At 50.7% G+C, this 20,874-nt stretch overlaps 1 protein-coding gene across 1 annotated transcript in view; it reads right to left on the reverse strand.

Moving 5' to 3' along the window:
* Positions 1–20,874, reverse strand: part of LOC116967912 (homeobox protein meis3-like) — a 123,792-nt gene that overhangs the window by 42,054 nt on the left and 60,864 nt on the right. Inside the window, exon 2 of the mRNA XM_033014573.1 lies at positions 12,260–12,368. Within this exon, the coding sequence (XP_032870464.1) occupies positions 12,260–12,368 (109 nt within the window). The remainder of the gene's footprint in view (positions 1–12,259; positions 12,369–20,874) is intronic.

Genomic DNA, 20,874 nt, shown 5'->3' on the forward strand with positions numbered 1-20,874 from the left:
ATACTGAAGGGGAGTAGGGTTGACAACTGTCTCATATTAGCCGGGACATCCCGTATATTGGGCTAAATTGGTTTGTCCCTTACAGGACCACCCTTGTCCCGTATTTGACCGCTACTACTTGGTTCGGGTCAGAGCGCCGCGTCCGGCCCCGCCTCACCCGTCCCGACGTAGTGCAGCCCATGGAGTGCAGCAGGAGCAGCAGCGCCTCGCCCGTGGCCCCATCGGTCGCTCGGCAGCCCGGCCAGCTGTCCGACCTTCGGACCTTCGCTTACCGCTGGCACCACCACCACCCCTCCTTCTCTTGACCGATCATCGGTTCATGAGTTGGACGGGGCGCCGGACTTTGCGCACGGCCCCCGGGCCAAAACTCCTCAGCTGGCCCGCCGGCTGGGCCAACTCATCATTCACCCAGCCACGGCCCAGTCGGTCCATGAATTGCCGTGGGGAATTTGCCCCGTATTTTGACCTTTTGTCCCTTATTTGGGAGTGAGAAAGTTGTCGACCCTCGGGGAGAGGGAAATTAAAGCTGTGGAGAGGGTCTATGGAACAAATGAACGTGGCTGTGTCTTAAAGTTTGGAAACTCTGCAGGACTTGGAACTAACTGCTGAATGTCTGGCTGTGATTAATACTGCTTCCTCATGCCCTGCTGTTTTATAGACTCTCTCTGCACAAGGCCCTCAGCAGAGTTTACAGAGAACCTGTTGCCACTCCGATGAACCCCTTCAACACCTTCCCACACTGAATTTATACCCCCGAGTACTGTTCACAATACAACAGCGACTGTACACAGACTCGGGCAATCTTGCTTTCTTACCTATGCTAATTGTTACAGGCTTAGCCTCGACTGATGCCCTGTTGGAGGGGTTTTTGGCAATGGGTTCGCAGGTCATTTACCGCCCGCTTTCAATCATGAGAGAACATTTGCGGCAGAACCATCAGCCGGAGGTTTTAAACGTCCCCTGGACTCACGCTGATTGTAACAGGGAAAGCTGTTGCAATTAAACATTGACTCAGCGGGAAGGGGCAGCACTCGTCAGCCAAGGCCAGCCTCTATAATGGGCCCATAATCACAGCCCCATACACACAGCAAGCAGTACCAAGGGAGGGGTAGTGCTGAGGGAGGGGTATTAATGAGGGAGGGGTATTAATGCGGGAGGATTAGTGCTGATGGAAGGGTATTACTCATGGAAGGGTAGTACTGATGGAAGTTTAGTAATGATGGAGAGTTAGTACTGATGGAGGGGTAGTACTGTGGGAGGATTAGTACTGATAGAGAGTTAGTACTGATGGAGGGGTAGTACTGATGGAGGGGTAGTACTGATGGAGGGGTAGTACTGATGGAAGGGTATTACTGATGAAGGGTATTACTGATGGAGGGGTAGTACTGATGGAAGGGTATTACTGATGAAGGGTAGTACTAATGGAGGGGTAGTACTGATGGAGGGGTAGTACTGATGGAGTGGTAGTACTGATGGAGGGTTAGTACTGATGGAGGATTAGTACTGATCGAAGGGTAGTACTGATGTAGTGCCGCACTGTGGGGGGGGGGGTAGTACTGATGGAAGGGTATTACTGATGAAGGGTAGTACTGAGGGGGGTAGTACTGATGTAGGGGTAGTACTGATGGAGGGTAGTACTGATGTAGGGGTATTACTCAGGGAGGGGTAGTACTGATGGAGGGGTAGTACTGATGGAGGGGTAGTACTGATGGAGGGGTAGTACTGATGGAGAGGTAGTACTGATGGAGGGTAGTACTGATGGAGGGGTATTACTCAGGGAGGGGTAGTACTGAGGGAGGGAAGTACTGATGGAAGGGGTAGTAATGATGGAAGGGTAGTACTGATGGAGGGGTATTAATGAGGGTGGGGTAGTACTGATGGAGGGTAGTACTGATGGAGGGGTATTACTCAGGGAGGGGTAGTACTGAGGGAGGGAAGTACTGATGGAAGGGGTAGTACTGATGGAAGGGTAGTACTGATGGAGGGGTAGTACTGATGGAGGGGTATTAATGAGGGTGGGGTAGTACTGATGGAGGGGTAGTACTGATGGAGTGCCGCACTGTGGGGGGGTAGTTCTTTAGGGTGAGATTCTCAATCGCGGGGTCTCGTGGTAGATGCCCTAAATTCGACATAGCTTGGCAACGACCTCCAAATATTTCTCACCAAACGATATTGTGGCAGTTCTTGGTGAAACACTGTCCCTACTGTGGAGTGAACAACATCAGAAGCAATCAGATACACATAGCAGGTAGACAAAAATGCTGGAGAAACTCAGCGGGTGAGGCAGCATCTATGGAGCAAAGGAAGAAGGCAACATTACGGGTCGAGACCCTTTGGTCGCTTTGGGCGACCCGAAACGTTGCCTATTTCCTTCGCTCCATAGATGCTGCCTCACCCGCTGAGTTTCTCCAGCATTTTTGTCTACTTTCGATTTTCCTGCAGTTCCTTTCTAAAGATACACATAGCACGTTCCCACAGAGCTTACTGCAGGTCGATGCACAGAGTCTTTTGCCCAGAGTAGGCGAATCGAGGACCAGAGGACAAAAGTTCAAGGTGAAGGGGAAAAGATTTAATAGGAATCCGAAGGGTAACTTTTTCACACAGTGGGTGTATGGAACGAGCAGCCAGAGGAGGTAGTTGAGGCTGGGACTATCCCAACGTTTAAGAAGCAGTTGGACAGGTACATGGATAAGACAGGTTTGGAGGGTTATGGGCCAAGCGCAGGCAAGTGGGACTAGGGTAGCTGGGACATTGTTGGCTGGTGTGGGCGAGTTGGGCCGAAGGGCCTGTTTCCACACTGTATCACTATGACTCTATGCGTCTATAAGTAATCCCGCCTGCATGCACATGATCCAAATCCCTCCATTCCCTGCATATCCATGTCACTGAGTGATAGAGTTGGTCAACATGGAAACAGGCCCTTTGGCCCATCTTGGCCATGCTGACCCAGCTTTGGCCCATGTGGCCTGCGTTTGGCCCATATCCCTCCAAACCATACAAAAAGTCATAAGGCAAGCATAAATATATTAATCTCGATTTTAAAAAGAATCCATAACTCAGCCTTCCAGCCACATGGAGCGGAAAAATGCAAACATTCACCATGCTCTCAGTACATACTGTCCTCTTCTTATCTTTTTCCCAGGGTGGAAATATCAAAGACGGGAAAGCATAGCTTTAGGGTGAAAGAAGCAAGACTTGAAGATGATGTTTTTCACACAGTCGTTGCTGGGCGCCTGGAACGCGCTGCCAGGGGTGGTGGTGGGGGCAGATATTGCAGAGGGGTTTAAGAAGCTTTTAAATAGGAACATGGATATGTATGGAATGGAGGGATATGGAGAGGTTAACCTGGCAGTGGAGGCCAATTCACTGGGTATTTTCAAGAGAGAGTTAGATATAGCTCTCAGGGCTAACGGAGTATGGGGAGAAAACCGGAACGGGGTTACTGATTTTGTATTGCGGTTCTGGCTCGAAGGGCCGAATGGCCAACCCCTGCACCAATTTTCTATGTTTCTATTGCAGACAAAAGTGCTGGAGAAACTCAGCGGGTGAGGCATCACCTATGGAGCGAAGGAAATAGGCAACGTTTCGGGTCGAGACACTTCTTCAGACTGATGTGAGGGTGGGGGGGGGGGGGGCGGGAAGAAGAAAGGAAGAGGCGGAGACAGTGGACTGTGGGAGAGCTGGGAAGGAGAGGAGAAAGCAGGGACTACCTGAAATTGGAGAAGTCAATGTTCATGACGCTGGGGTGTAAACTACCCAAGCTAAATATGAGGTGCTGTTCCTCCAATTTACGGTGGGACTCACTCTGGCCATGGAGGAGGCCCAGGACAGAAAGGTCGGATTTGGAATGGGAGGGGGAGTTGAAGTGCTGAGTCATTTTACACTGCGTACGTAGGACATTAAGAATTCTACCCTTTAACAAATGTATTACATGGATGCCAATCCCTTTAAACATATTTACACACATGTTTTTTTTTAGTTTCATCAGATGCCAGAGGTGTCACTTTAAATGTCACCGTTTGCATGCCATCTCCCATTACATAGAACGGTACAACACAGGAACAGGCCCTTCAGCCCACAATGTCTGTGTTGAACATGATCCCAAGTTAAACTAATCTCCTCTGCCTGCAGGTGATCCAGATCTTTGTGGCTATCTAGACGCCTCTTACACACCTGCCTCCACCACAACCCCTGGCAGCAAAGATCCTACAGCGGAGCAAGATAGACCACTCCTGCTAAATGCAATGGGCTGACGTGTAGTACGCAACGGGGCCTTTTTTTCATCCATTTCAGTAATCCCGACCCGACTTGCAGTGTAATCAACGTTGCGGGGGAACAGTTTGTGTTAATAAATTATAATTCTGAAAATGAGGAGAAGATTTTTACCAAATAACTTTTATTTTTACGAGGATGTTTCCGTAATCGGCTTCCGTCTCCGCACTAGTATCTTTGCTCCGCTACGGGATCTTTGGTGCGGAGACGGAAGCCGGTTACGGAAATGGGGCCGAAAATGACCCATGAATCTGCCCATGACCGTACTACGTCTTTTTCATCGAGTGGTCTATCTTGCTTGCTGTAGGGTCTTTGCCTGGCAGCGCGTTCCAGGCACCCACCACCCTCTGCGTTGAAAACTTTCCCCGCACAATCCCTTTAGACTCTGCCCTTCTCACTGTAAAGCAACTTTGGGCGGCACGATGGGGCAGCGGTGGAGTTGCTGCCTTCCAGCGCTGGAGACCCTGGTTCGATCCCGACTACGGGTACTGTTTATACGTTCTCCCCGTGACTTGTGTGGGTTTTCTCTGAGATCTTTGGATTTCTCCCACACTCCAAAGACGTGCAAGTTTGTAGGTTAATAGGCTTGTAAATTGTCCCTAGTGTGTGTTGGACAGTGTTAGTGTGTGGGGATCGCTGGTCGGCGCGGACTCGGTGAGCCGAAGGGCCTGTTTCCCCGCCGTATCTCTAAACTAAACTAAACCATACAATGATACAATCAGTTGAAACTCAAGTACAATAGGTAGAGCAAAGGGGAAGATACAGAGTGCAGAATATAGTTCTCAGCATTGGAGCGCACCAGTTCCAGAGACAAAGTCCAATGTCCGCAATGGGGGAGAGGTGAATCGGACAATACGTTTGTACGTTCTCTCCGTGACCTGCGTGGGTTTTCTCCGAGATCTCCATTTTCTGTATTGTGATTTGTGTGTTCTTTTTAAGTGTATCGCTGCTGGCAAATTCATTTCACTGCGCCTTCGGGTCAATAAAATTGACTTTGACTCCAAAGACGTACAGGCTTGTAGGCTAATTGGTTTTGGTAGAACATTGAAATTGTCCCTAGTATGTGTAGGATAGTGCTAGTGTGCGGGGATCGCTGGTCAGCATGGACTCGATGGGCCGAAGGGCCCGTTTCCACGCTGTATCTTTAAAGTCTACAATAAAGTAGACTCTGCCCACTAGTCTTTGACATTTCCACCTTGGGAAAAGCTTCCAACTGTCCATTAAGTATTAATACTCTTATTATATTGCACTGAATTGCATACAAGCATGAATTCCACTGAACCTCAGTACATGTGGCAAATAATGCACCATAACACTTACATTTCGTTCTGGTTCAGTGTTGTGATCCATGCATGTCGCATCCCTTTAAGACAGGTTCCACCAAGATGCAGCACAGAACGCCACATGAGATCCTTCTTCCCTGTGGCTATCAAACTGTACAACTCCTCCCCCTTCTGTCGTGGGGTCGACTGAGACTGACTCCCCCCCCCCACCCACCACCCCCCCCCCCCCAATCTTTGCACATCGCCAATCCTTTCCACTCATCACTTTAATTTCATGTTTCATGTATTTTATAGAGATAGAGAGATAGATGAGTAAGCCATTTAGAACGGAGGCGAGGAAACACTTTTTCTCACAGAGAGTTGTGAGTCTGTGGAATTATCTGCCTCAGAGGGCGGTGGAGGCAGGTTCTCTGGATACTTTCAAGAGAGAGCTAGATAGGGCTCTTAAAAATAGCGGAGTCAGGGGATATGGGAAGAAGGCAGGAACGGGGTACTGATTGGGGATGATCAGCCATGATCACATTGAATGGCGGTGCTGGCTCGAAGGGCTGAATGGCCTACTCCTGCACCTATTGTCTATTGTCTATTTTGTGTTCAGTGTAGTTTGTGTTTTTATGACTGTTGGCAGAACAATTTCCCTCCTGGGATAAATAAAGTTCTATCGTATCGTATCGTACATACACCGCATGCATGCCCCATCCCTTTAAGACTTAGCCCCCACCCCAGGAGCTGTTCAGTTGCCATGGCTCCTCCCTGTAACCAGTCTGCTAGAACAGCAGAGGGAAGGGCAAGGATATAACACGGTGAAACTGCACATGGATTCCTCGCTGGGAACCCTGCCCTGGGTGTCTGGAGCTGATGTGTGGGTGGGGATGTGTGGGGGAGAGGGTGGGAAATGAATGAGGGAAGGAGAGAGAGAGAGATAGAGATAGAGATAGAGAGAGCTAGAGAGAGATGGAGAGAGATGGAGAGACAGAGAGATAGAGATAGAGAGAGATAGAGAGAGATAGAGCTAAAGAGATAGAGAGATAGAGTGATAGATATGGAGAGAGAGAGATAGAAAGAGAGATAGAGAGAGAGATAGAGAGTGATAGAGAGATAGAGAGAGATATAGAGAGAGATAGAGAGCTAAAGAGATGGAGAGATAGAGTGATGGATGGGGAGAGAGAGAGATAGAAAGAGATAGAGAGATAGAGAGAGATAGAGAGATAGAGATAGAGAGAGATGGAGAGATAGAGAGAGATAGAGAGAGAGAGAGAGAGAGCTAGAGAGAGAGAGATAGCGTGATAGAGAGATGGAGAGATGGAGAGATGGGCAGTGGAGGCCAAGTCACTGGATGGATTTAAGAGAGAGTTAGATAGAGCTGTAGGGGCTAGTGGAATCAAGGGATATGGGGAGAAGGCAGGCACGGGTTATTGAGTAGGGGACGATAAGCCATGATCACATTGAATGGCGGTGCTGGCTCGAAGGGCCGAATGGCCTCCTCCTACACCTCTTTTCTATGTTTCTATATTTCTATGTAGAAGACCTCCTTTGACTATGTTGAAGACCAGCTTTGGGAAAATTGGACACCGAATAGTGGAGAGTGAAGACGACCTCCTTCGATCTCCTTCGACTATACTAACACTTACGACTACCCTCGATTGCCTTCGATTACCTACGACTAACATGCCGACCTACTACGACCTACTTCGACTAAACCTATGAGTAAATTTTTTTTTCCATGCCGACCAATTTTTACTCGCGGGCATTTTTCGAAATGTTGAAAAATACGTCGTGACCAAACTGAGGCCTCGAGTACGCGGGGACTACTCTCGAGCATGAAAGAGAGTTACAAAGACCTCCTAGGACCTCGTGTGAGTTTGAGTCGAGGGCAAACTCTTCTAAACTTGCAGATTAGGTCGCCGCAGTGGGACAGGCCCCCTAGGTTCATTATTGTCACATGTACCGAGGTTCAGTGAATAGCTTTGTTTTGCTTTCTATCTAATCAGATCAGATAATACTAGACATAGATACAATCCAGTCAAACTCAAGCACAATAGGTAGAGCAAAGGGGAAGATACAGAGTGCAGGATATAGTTCTCAGCATTGTAGCGCATCAGTTCCACAGACAAAGTCCAATGTCCGCAATGGGGTAGAGGTGAATCAGACAGTATTCTAGCTTATGGAAGGACCGTTCAGAAGCCTGATTACAGAGGGGAAGAAGCTGTTCCTGAGTCTGGTGGTGCGGGCTTTCAAGCTTCTGTACCTTCTGACGGACGGGAGCGGGGAGAGGAATGAGCCAAGAATTGTAATTGGTGTTATGTTGGGTAGAGACATTGTGGGCTGAAGGGCCTATTCGTCTGCTTGCTGCTCTCAGTTCTGTGAAGGACCGGGGGTGGGATGTCCTTGAGTATGATGGCTGCTTTTTTGAGGCAAGCGCACGCAGACATATACGCACAGCGACACACACACACGCATATATGCACGCACACACACACAAATGCGCGCACACACACACATGCACAAACACACACATACGAACATGCACACGAACTGGGTACTGGTGTTGGGTCGAAGGGCCGAATGGCCTACTCCTGCACCTATTGTCTATGTTTCTGTTTCTCATACATGCGTACACACATGCACGCAGACACGCACACACACACGTGCACACACACACGCACATGTTTACACACTCGAGCGCATGCACACGCACCCACAGGCATGTACACACACGCACGCAAACACACGCACACACACGCACACACACGCACATGCACACACACATACGCATGCACACACACGCATGCACACACACGCGAATACACACACACACACACATACACACACGCATACACACACGCACACGCACACACGCACACACGCGCACACACACACACACACGCACACACACACACACGCGAATACGCACACACACATATACACACACGCACACACACACGCACACGCGCACACACACACGCGCACACACACGCGCACATACACACGCATACACACGCACACACACACGCATACACGCACGCATACACACACACACATACACACACACGCACGCACACACACACACACGCACACACACACGCGCACACACGCACACACGCACACACACGCACACACACACACACACACCTACACACACACACACACACACACACACACACACACACACACACACACACACACACACACACACCTACACACACGCACACACACACAAAGAATAAGTGTGAGTGCAGGAAGAAACATTCCATTAAGGGCCTGTGACAAAGAGCAGCGGAGACGGGATGATTCATAGCCGTGTTCTGGCAGTTGCCAATTCCCCAGTTTACTGAGGGCTGCATACACAAATCTTCCCGCTCTCCCAGCCCCCCCCCCATTCCCCTCTCATTAACGGCAGCCTGCAATCCCACTCTACCTGCCCACTATGTGAGAGATCAGTGCTCCTGTGGATTTTAAATTAAAAATGAGGCTGATTTCCCCGTCTTGTGCCTTTAATTATTCCTCCAATACTTCATTGATTAAGCTGTGAATCGTGATGAAGTTCAAAGCGCTGGAGTCCCTGGCGGCTTTTCATCGCCAGTGGAAGGGATGGGGATCCAACCTTTATCCTCCCGCTACACCCTCCTCCCACTTCTCCCACCCCCTCCCAATAGCAACCTCTGACACCGGATAATTTAGCATGCTAAATCTTTAATGATCTGTGCAGGAAATGCTGCAATGTAAATTTGAGGTTGGGAAGGGGAGAGGAGGAGGGAGGGGGGGGGGCTGGGGGAGTAGGTGAGGGGAGGCATGGTGGCGCAGCGGTAGAGTTGCTGCCTCACCCGGGCTCTATCCCGACTACGGGTGCTGTCTGTACGGAGTTTGCACGTTCTCCCCGTGACCTGCGTGGCTTTTCTCCGAGATCTTCGGTTTCCTCCCACACTCCAAAGACGCACAGGTTTGTATGTTAATTGGCTTGGTAAATGTAAAAATTGTCCCTAGTGGGTGTAGGATAGTGTTAATGTGCGGGGATCGCTGGTCGGCACGGACTCGGCGGGCCGAAGGGCCTGTTTCCGCGCTGTATCTCTAAACTAAAATAGGCTTCTGGTCCTTGGAAACTTCAAAGAAGACATAGAAACATAGAAAATAGGTGCCATTCGGCCCTTCGATCCTGCACCGCCATTCAATATGATCATGGCTGATCATCCAACTCAGTATCCTGTACCTGCCTTCTCTCCATACCCCCTGATCCCTTTAGCCACAAGGGCCACATCTAACTCCCTCTTAAATATAGCCAATGAACTGGCCTCAACTACCTTCTGTGGCAGGGAATTCCAGAGATTCACCACTCTCTGTGAAAAATGTTTTTCTCATCTCGATCCTAAAAGATTTCCCCTTTATCCTTAAACTGTGACCCCTTGTTCTAGACTTCCCCAACATTGGGAACAATCTTCCTGCATCTAGCCTGTCCAACCCATTAAGAATTTTGTAAGTTTCTATAAGATTCCTCCTCAATCTTCTAAATTCTAGCGAGTACAAGCCGAGTCTTTCTTCATATGAAAGTCCTGACATCCCAGGAATCAGTCTGGTGAACCTTCTCTGTACTCTCTCTATGGCAAGAATGTCTTTCCTCAGATTTGGAGACCAAAACTGTACGCAATACTCCAGGTGTGGTCTCACTGCAGTAGAACCTCCCTGCTCCTATATTCTAACATACTGCTCCTATGAATGCTAACATACCATTCGCTTTCTTCACTGCCTGCTGCACCTGCATGCCTACTTTCAATGACTGGTGTACCATGACACCCAGGTCTCGTTGCATCTCCCCTTTTCCTAATCGGCCACCATTTACATAATAGTCTGCTTTCCTGTTTTTGCCACCAAAGTGGATAACCTCACATTTATCCACATTATACTGCATCTGCCATGCATTTGCCCACTCACCCAGCCTATCCAAGTCACCCAGCCTATCCAAGACAAGGAAGACAGGCTGGGAGATTCACTTGTGTCACAGTCTTTATGTCTTGTGTAGGGAGGGTTTCTGGTCTGTTCCTTGTGTTAAGTACTGGGGCGGGTAGAGGGGAGAGGGGGTGGGCAGGGAAAGGCTGGGGGAGTAGAGGGGGACGAAGGGTGGTGACAGAGGCCAGGACTGGGGTAACGGGACGAGGAGGGGAAGAGGTGGAGGAAGCAGCACTATAGGGTAGGGAGAGGGGGAGAGAGGGATAGGGAGGCAGAGGAGGTGATATATACGTAGAGAGGCAGAGAAATAGAAACATAGACAATAGATGCAGGAACAGGTAATTCGTCCCTTCGATCCAGCACCGCCATCCAATATGATCATGGCTGATCATCCAGAATCAGTACCCCGTTCCTGCTTTCTCCCCATATCCCTTGATTCCGTTAGCCCTGAGAGCTAAATCTAACTCTCTCTTGAAAACATCCAGAGAATTGGCCTCCACTGCCTTCTGTGGCAGAGAATTCCACAGATTCACAACTCTCTGGGTGAAAAGGTTTTTCCTCATCTCAGTCCTAAATGGCCGACCCCTTATTCTTAAACTGTGACACTTGGTTTTGGACTCCCCCAACATGGGGAACATTTTTCCTGCATCTAGCCTGTCCAATCCCTCACGAATTTTATATGTTTCTATAAGATCCCTTCTAATCCTTCTAAATTCCAGTGAGTATAATTCCAATCGCTGCAGTCTCTCATCATATGACAGTCCCGCCATCCCGGGTATTAACCTGGTGAACCTACTCTGCACTCCCTCAATAGCAAGAATGTCCATTCTCAAACTAGGAGACCAAAACTGCGCACAATACTCCAGGTGTGGTCTCACTTGGGCCCTGTACAACTGCAGCAGGACCTCCTTGCTCCAACACTCAAATCCCCTCGCTCTGACACCCGACCCAGAGACCGAGACCACGGCCTATATCCCCCTCCCCCAGAGGTTGACCACCCTTCCAGAAGTCAAGACCACTGATGTCCCACCACCAGAGGCTGACGTCCCACCAACATGCCCCTCCGAGGATGAGACCCCCATTGCTGTCCCCCCACCCCCCAGAGGCCGAGACCTCTGATGTCCCACTCGCTAGAGGCTGAGGCCTAGTGGATATCCACTCCCCCCCTCACCCCACATGTTTACCCCTCCCTCACCCCACATGTTCACCCCTCCCCCACCCCACATGTTCACCCCTCCCCCACCCCACGTGTTCACCCTCCCCCACCCCACGTGTTCACCCCTCCCCCACCCCACATGTTCACCCCTCCCCCACCCCACATGTTCACCCCTCCCCCCACCCCACATGTTCACCCCTCCCCCACCCCACGTGTTCACCCCTCCCCCACCCCACGTGTTCACCCCTCCCCCACCCCACATGTTCACCCCTCCCCCACCCCACGTGTTCACCCCTCCCCCACCCCACGTGTTCACCCCTCCCCCACCCCACGTGTTCACCCCTCCCCCACCCCACATGTTCACCCTCCCCCACCCCACATGTTCACCCCTCCCCCACCCCACGTGTTCACCCTCCCCCACCCCACATGTTCACCCCTCCCCCACCCCACATGTTCACCCCTCCCCCACCCCACGTGTTCACCCCTCCCCCACCCCACATGTTTACCCCTCCCCCACCCCACATGTTCACCCCTCCCCCACCCCACCACACCCCACAGAGGCTGTGCCCCGCTGTTGTCTCCCCCCCACCCTCCGGGGCCCCTCTACCTTGCTCGCTGCAGTTGTCGCCACTGTGTGAGGCCAGGCCGCCGCTGGAGGGGCCGGGGGTCCCTGAGTGCGTGGAGCCTGTGTCGTCGTGGTCCCGGCTCCAGTGGTTCTGTGGGAGGAACAGCACCAGCGTCACTCAGTGGCCGTGGGGAGAGGAGGGAGGGAGGGAGGGGTGGATAGAGGGAAGGTGAGAGGGAGGGTGAGAAGGTGGGGTAGAGGGAGAGAGGGAGAGGTGGAGGGAGAAAGGTTTGGAGGAGGGAGGTGGGAAGGAAAGAGGGAGGGTGGAGAGAGGGATGGAGGGAGGGAAGGTGAGAGAGAGGGGTGGAGGGAGAGTGGGAGGGGTGGAGGGAGAGAGGGAGAGGTGGAGAGAGGGATGGAGGGAGGGAAGGTGAGAGAGAGGGGTGAAGGGAGAGTGGGAGGGGTGGAGGGAGAGAGGGAGAGGTGGAGGGAGAGAGGGTTGGAGGGTGGAGCGAAGGATGGAAAGAGGGAGGATGGAGAGAGGGACGGAGAGAGGGAAGGAGTGAGGAACTGCTTCCTCCGAGCTCCGTGTTTGGAGAGTAACAAGATGTAAGGTCAGGTACAAATGTGCAAATTCAGCAGTTTTAGTTTGGTTCAGTTTAGAGATACAGCACGGAAACAGGCCCTTCGGCCCACCGAGTCCGCCCTGACCAGCGATCCCCGCACAGTAACACTATCCTACACACACACACACACGAGGGACATATTTTACATTAACATATTTACACCAAGCCAATCAACCTACAAACCTGCACGTCTTTGGAGTGTGGGAGGAAACCGAAGATCTCGTAGAAAACTCACGCAGGTCATGGGGAGAACGTGCAAACTCCGTACAGACAGCACCTGTAGGTGGGATGGAACCCGGGCCTCCGGCGCAGTGAGGCAGCAACTCTACCGCTGCGCCACCGTGCCGCCAACACCAACACCATCACCGTTTCAATGACCTTGAAACATGTTGAAAATCCAGCGGCGACCAGAAAGACGCTACGACTCTTTGGGCGACTGAGGAGACGACTCACGATCATACAGGCGACATGTTGCGGGGTGACGCCTGTATGGTCGTGAGTAGTCACCCGAAGAATCTTGAAGAGTCAACCGGGGCGACGGGGTGATGGCCAGCGGGTCGGGACCCTTCTTCAGCCTGAAACGTCGCCTATCCATGTTCTCCATGGACGCTGCCTGACCCGCTGAGTTACTCCAGCACTCTGTGTCATTTCTTTATAGGTGCTGGTCAGATGTCCTCTGGACTTCAAAGACCAATGATCAGGAAGGCAGTGTTCATTTGAAGCTCCGTTTCAATGGATGGAACACAACTCAGAGGAACTTGATTTCATTGTTATGGACTGTTATTTAACCACAGATACAGAAACACACACTTTACACACACACACACTTTACACACACACACACACACACACACACACACACACACACACACACACACACACACACACACAGTCACTCACACATGCACGCACAGACGTGCACATACACACTCACACACACTCACACACACACACACACTCACACACATACACACACACACACTCACATACACACATGCATGCACGCACGGATGTGCACACACACACTCGCATACCCACACATTACACAGACACTCACATATACACACTTACACGCTAGCGCACACGCACACACACACACATTACACACACACACTTACACATGCGCACGCACACACCCACATACACACCCACGCACACGCATGCATGCACGTGCACACACTTACACACATATACACACACACACACGCACTGACGCACACACACACATATACAAACACACACACACACAAGCAGAAGAGCAGTCGCGGTGGCGCAGCTGTAGAGTTGCTGCCTTACAGCGATCGCAGCGCCGGAGACTCCTGTTCGATCCTGACTACGGGTGCTGACTGTACGGAGTTTGTACGTTCTCCCCGTGACCTGCGTGGGTTTTCTCCGAGATCTTCGGTTTCCTCCCACACTCCAAAGACGTACAGGTTTGAAGGTTAATTGGCTTGGTATAAATGTAAATTGTCCCTCGTGGGTGTAGGGTAGTGTTAGCGTGCGGGGATCGCTGGTCGGCGCGGATCCAGTGGGCCGAAGTGTCCTGTTTCCGCACTGTATCTTTAAACTAAACTAAAAGACGCCAGAGGGAATCACAAACTGCCCTTCAGGTGGGCAATGCCAGCATTACCCGCATGCAGTAAGTAGGACCCATTTGACACGGTGATCTCTCTATAGATCGAAGGCCAGTTCCCCTTTCAAGAGGCAGGAGTGAGAGACACAGGCCCAGGAGCAACAAAGAAAACTTCACCATTGTACGATGAGATTAAAAAAACCAGCAAGCCCTTTAAATAAAGAGAAACTCAAGCCATAAAGAAAAAGAAACACTAATTCTGAGGCAGTTATATGGGTACAGTCAGATGTCATCTTAATTACAGGCAGAGAGAATTGGTGGACTTTGAGCTGATCAAAGCCTCTATATAGCTGTGAGGGGCTTAATAATAGTTTGATATTTTCCTTTTGCAGCTAATCACATTATGCAATGATATGTTTCACACAGGCTGCCTGAGGGCGGGAATGAGCATGCACTTTATTGAGTCTAATTAGGAATAATATACCATGAATTGGCTTCCCCTTCCAGCAATCAGAGAGTGATCCATTTCATATCGGGTCAGAGTCTCACCACTTTAAAGTCTGTAGACTCAGTCCCCTTCCTGACCCTCTTGTTAACCCCAATGCCACAGTTCACCACATGGTTAATCGAGGTTCCACGCAGCTCAGCGCACGACCTCAGAGTCACAGAGTCCATACAGTGCAGAAACAGGCCCTTCGGCCCAACTTGCCCATTCTGATCAACATACCCCATCTAAGAGTCAGAGAGAATCATAGAGTCTCACAGCATGGAAACAGGCCCAACTTGCCCACACCGCCCAACTACACGAGCCTCAGCTGCCCGCGTTTGGCCCATATCCCTCCAAACCTATCCTATCCACAGGTGTCCTGCCCGAACACCTCCGCTCGGTCCGCAATATGGTTATATGGTTATTATATGGTTATTAATAACCAACCTGATCTCCCGGTGGCCCAGCACTTCAACTCTCCCCTCCCATTCCGAATCCGACCTTTCAGTCCTGGGCCTCCTCCATGGCCAGAGTGAGGAGATCAGCCATGATTGAATGGCAGAGTAGACTTGATGGGCCGAATGGCCAAATTCTACTCCTATGACCTTATGACCCGAAACGTCATCTATTCCTTTCCTCCAGAGATGCTGCCTACCCCGCTTAGTCATAGAGTGATACAATAGATAATAGGTGCAGGAGTAGGCCATTCGGCCCTTCGAGCCAACACAGCCATTCAATGTGATCATGGCTGATCATCCCCAATCAGTACCCCGTTCCTGCACTCTCCCCATATCCCCTGACTCTGCTATTTTTAAGAGCCCTATCTAACTCTCTCTTGAAAGCATCCAGAGAACCGGCCTCCACCGCCCTCTGAGGCAGAGAATTCCACAGACTCACCACCAGTGTGAATACAGCATGTAAACAGGCCCTTCGGCCCAACTTGCCCACACCGGCCAACATGTCCCAGCTACACTATCCCTCCAAACCTGTCCTATCCATGTACCTGTCTAACTGTGGGTGCAGCAGCATCTATGGAGCGAAGGAAATTGGGACTCCCCAACATCGGGAACATGTTTCCTGCCTCTAGCGTGTCCAAACCCTTAACAATCTTATATGTTTCAATGAGATACCCTCTCATCCTTCTAAACTCCAATTCTGGGCACCATATATTCCCTTTATCCTTTATCTGTACACTGTGGAGAGCATGATTGTAATCATGTCTGAAGAAGGGTCTCGACCAGAAACGTTGCCTATTTCCTTCGCTCCATAGATGCTGCCTCATCCGCTGAGTTTCTCCAGCTTTTTTGTGTACCTTCGATTTTGCAGCATCTGCAGTTCCTTCTTAAACACCTATCTAACTGTTTCTTAAACGATGGGATAGACCCAGCCTCAACTACCTCCTCTGGCAGCTCGTTCCGTACACCCACCACCCTATGAGTAACGCCAGCGTTCTGTGTCGATCTGTGGTTCCTTCCTGCACAGGACGCTTCCCCTCCCCTCACTGGCTTTGGGGAAGTTTGAGAAACTATGATGCAAACTGCAGAGCAGTCTGCTGGCACAGAGCACCACTAGCCCTGCAGGGACAATTATATGTTGACAACCACACTACATGTACTTACAGCTGCCTATCCTTCAGTCTGTCAACAGCTCCCAGAACAAAGCAAGTGTCTGATCCTCCCTGCCAACAAAACCTGCATGCAAGGTTCAACATGGCTGCCGTCATTAGTCGGAGCCTGAAGAAGGGCCTCGACCCAGAAACGTCGCCCATCCATCCCTTCTCTCCAAGGATGCTGAGTTACTCCAGCTTCTCCTGTCTCTCTGCCATCATTAGTAGCAGTGGAGTGAAGGGTTTGAAGAAGGGTTTCGGCCCGAAACATTGCCTATCTCCTTCGCTCCATAGATGCTGCTGCACCCGCTGTGTTTCTCCAGCATTTTTGTGTACCATCGTTAGTAGCAACTCCAGCGGATCATAGAAACATGGAAAACGGCATTCGAGCCAGCACCGCCATTCATTGTGATCATGGCTGATCATCCAAAATCAGTACCCCGTTTCTGCTTTCTCCCCATATCCCTTGATTCCATTAGTCGTAAGAGCTAAATCTAACTCTCTCTTGAGTGGCGAGTCTGTGGAATTCTCTGCCTCAGGGGGCGGTGGAGACCGGTTCTCTGGATGCTTTCAAGAGAGAACTAGGTTAAAAATAGCAGAGTCATGGGATATTGGAAGAAGGCAGGAACGGGGTACTGATTGGGGATGATCAGCAATGATTACATTGAATGGCAGTGCTGGCTCGAAGGGCCAAATGGCCTCCTCCTGCACCTATTGTCTATTGTCTATTGCTGCGAGGCGTCCTATTACTGAATCAGCCAGCACAGAAAGCCATTCGGCCCATCCTGCCCGTGTTGGCCCTTTTCGTAAGAATCACCTAGTCCCTTTCCTCTCCCGACAGCTCTTGTGAACGTCACCTATTGAAGTACATGGGTTTCTCTTTAAGCAGAGATTGATTTTCCTCCGTTCCAATTCTCCAGCCCACATCTTTCTGGGCTGAAAATAAAAGATTGCTCACTTCCTCCTCTGGTGATGAGCTGACGTCTTCCAGAACCAACCCACAATCGAGCTAGATTCAAGACCTTCCCCTCTGCAAGATCACCCCCCCAGCTTAAATAGAGGCGTATAAAATCATGAGAGGAATAGATTGGGTGGGCAAACAGACTCTCTTGCCCAGAGCAGGGGAATCGAGAACCAGAAGACATAGGCTTAAGGTGAGGGGGGGATGTTTTTATTGGAATCTGAGGAGTAACTTTTACCACACAGAGTAGTATTGAACGAGCTGCCGGAGCAGGTGGTTGAGGACTATCGCAACGTTTAGGAAGCATGGATAGGACAGGATAAAGGGCCTGTCCCACTTTCACGACCTAATTCACGACCTCTGCTGAGTTTGCCCTTGACTCATACTCGCAGCATGGTCGTCACGAGGTCGTAGCAGGCCGTGATGCTAGTCGTAGGTACTCGTGGCATCAAGTAGGTCGCGGCGTTTTTTCTAGCCTGATGAAAAATGTCCACCAGTAAAAAAGGTTGTGAATTAGGTCGTGAAAGTGGGACAGGCCCTATAGAGGGATGTGGGCCAAATACAGGCAAGTGGGACTAGTGTAGATGGGACATGGTGGCCAGTGTGGGCAAGTTGGGCCGAAGGGCCTGTTTCCCCGCTGAAAGACTCTGTGACACCTTTCAGCTTGTCTAATGAATAAATTGTGTGTAGGAAGTAATGCAGATGCTGGTTTAAAACGAAGTTGGACACAAAAATGCTGGAGTAACAGGCAGCGTCTCTGGAGAGAAGGAATGGGTGACGTTTCGGGTCGAGACCCAGTGAATGAACTAATGAAGGAACTACCAGTGGTTTAGCCAGTGACACCAGTTCGTGGGTGAAGGGAGAGGTTGTGAGAAGAGAGCGGGCCTGGATAGAGGCAGCGACCTCTTCAACGGCACAGAAAGCCAGGAGGAATGTATGTAATATCAGATGTCGCGGTTCATCAGACTGTGTCATGGTGAAAGCTGTACTATCAAGAGAGCATTTTGTGTGGTGTCTCCATCAGAGGCAGAGCCAGGGGCAGTGTGCGATATATCAGAGCGTGTTAGAGCGAGCTGCTTCGGAGTCAAGCAGCTTTGTGTGGTTTGTTTACTGTGACCGTGGCCACAAGCTGGGAGAGTGCAGCGGACACTGAGACTCACCACAGAGTGTTTGTTGTACAGCACTCAGCCAACTCGTACAGAGGTGTACAAAACCATCAGAGGGTGTGTGCTATGGGAGAGGTTGAGCAGGTTGGGTCTCTATTCCATGGAGCGCAGGAGGATGAAGGCTGATCTTATAGAGGTGTACAAAATCACGAGAGGAATAGATCGGGCAGATGCACAGAGTCTCTTGGTACGTGGATAGGACAGGTTTAGATGGATCTGGGCTAAATGCAGGCAGGCGGGACTAGTGTAGCTTTTGTTCAGTTTAGAGATACAGTGTGGAAACAGGCCCTTCGGCCCACTAAGTCCATGCTGTCCAGCGATCCCCGTACACTCGCACTATCCTACATATACGAGGAACAATTTACAATTTTACCGAAGCCAATTTGCCTACGAATCTGTACGTCTACGGGGTGTGGGAGGAAACCAGGGATCCCGGAGAAAACCCACGCAGGTCATGGGGAGAACGTGCAAACTCCGTACAGACAGCACCCGTGGTCGGGATCGAATCCGGGTTCCTGGCGCTGTGAGGCGGCAATTCTACCACTGCGCCACCCTAAACAGATGGACATGTTGGCCAGTGTGGGCAAGATGGGCTGAAGGACCTGTTTCCATGCTGTAAGACCATGACACCATGACTGTTATCAGCCTGTGATCAGTTCATTCCAAGAGCTCTCCCTGAGTTTGCCCTGATTCAAACTCGGAGATTTACGGTAATGGCCGCTCGTCGGTACTCGGGGCTCTCGTGGACATTTGTCAACATGTTGAAAAATCTTCACGAGTCTTCCCGTGCTTACCTGCCGTTAGCGAGTCATCCCGAGTACCTGCCGTTAGCGTTACGAGCCGCTAAGAGACGTCCCCAAGCTCCGACGTACCCACTATGTTCATTCTCCGTGCTTACCACAAGTTTGATTTTTTTTAAACTCGTGAGAGCTCTTGGAATGAACTCGTACCGTGGGACAGGGCTATCATCCTGCCATAACCGGAGACCGGACCTGAGCTACTATCTACCTCATTGGTGACCCTCGGACTATCCTTGATCGGACTTTACTGGCTTTACCTTGCACTAAACGTTATTCCATTATCCTGTATCTGTACACTGTAAACGGCTCGATTGTAATCATGTATTGTCTTTCCGCTGACTGGTTAGCACGCAACAAAAGCTTCATAAAGGTATAATAACAATAAACTAAACTAAAGTGACTCTATAACTCAACGCTGCACAGCGCATGGGAGGTTAAGTCGGCGTCTACAAAGCCTGGTCAGTTAAGGTAACGTCTCCCACTCATTGGAAAGGGCACACTCCCTTTGTCTGTTGACACCAGGCAGAATATATCGCTTTCCCACTCTTCAAAGAGTTTGGTTTGTGTGCTGACAATCTCCAGCATCTCCCACCTGTAAATAACGTGGACACAAACAGCGGCTGCAGAGCGCGGGCGGGCGGGCAATCGGGGTGCCAAGTCACTCCCACACGCACGCGCAACCTGACACCAGGCGGGCAGGTGATTCACACAAAGGCCAGGTCAGTGGAGAGCAAGAGCTCTTTGAACCTGTCAAAACTTTCCTCACACTCTCCTAAAGCCCCTGTCCCACTTTCACCACCTAATTCACTACCTCTGCCGAGTTTGCCCTTGACCTTGACTCATACTCGCAGCATGGTCGTCACGAGGTCGTAGGTAGATCGTAGCAGGCCGTGATGCTAGCCGTAGGTACTCGTGGCATCAAGTAGGTCGGGGCGTTTTTCTAGCCTGATGAAAAATGTCCACGAGTATAAAAGGTCGTGAATTAGGTCGTGAAAGTTGGACAGGCCCTTAACTTTCTTCACAAAGGTGTCCGAGGTTATGGGGAGAAGGCAGGAGAATGGGGTTAGGAGGGAGAGATAGATCAGCCATGATTGAATGGCGGAGTAGACTTGATGGGCCGAATGGCCTAATTCTGCTCCTATCATTTATGAAACTGGGATAACAGTGTGAACGGGTGATCGCTGGTCAGCGCGGACCCGGTGGGCTGAAGGGCCTGTTCCGCTGCTGTACCTTTAAGCTAAGCTAAACTAAGCACAGGCACACACAGCACCCGCGGCCAGGATCGAACCCGGGACTGTGGCGGTGTGATCCAGTGGCTTTCCCAACTGTACCGCTGCTCTGCATCAAATCTAGTGCAGTAGTGTAGCTGGGGCATGTTGGCTGGTGTGGGCAAGTTGGGCCGAAGGGCCTGTTTCCACACTGTATCACTCTGGGACTC

This window comes from Amblyraja radiata, chromosome 41 (genome assembly GCF_010909765.2).
Source record: "Amblyraja radiata isolate CabotCenter1 chromosome 41, sAmbRad1.1.pri, whole genome shotgun sequence".
In the NCBI taxonomy this organism is placed as follows: Eukaryota; Metazoa; Chordata; class Chondrichthyes; order Rajiformes; family Rajidae; genus Amblyraja; species Amblyraja radiata.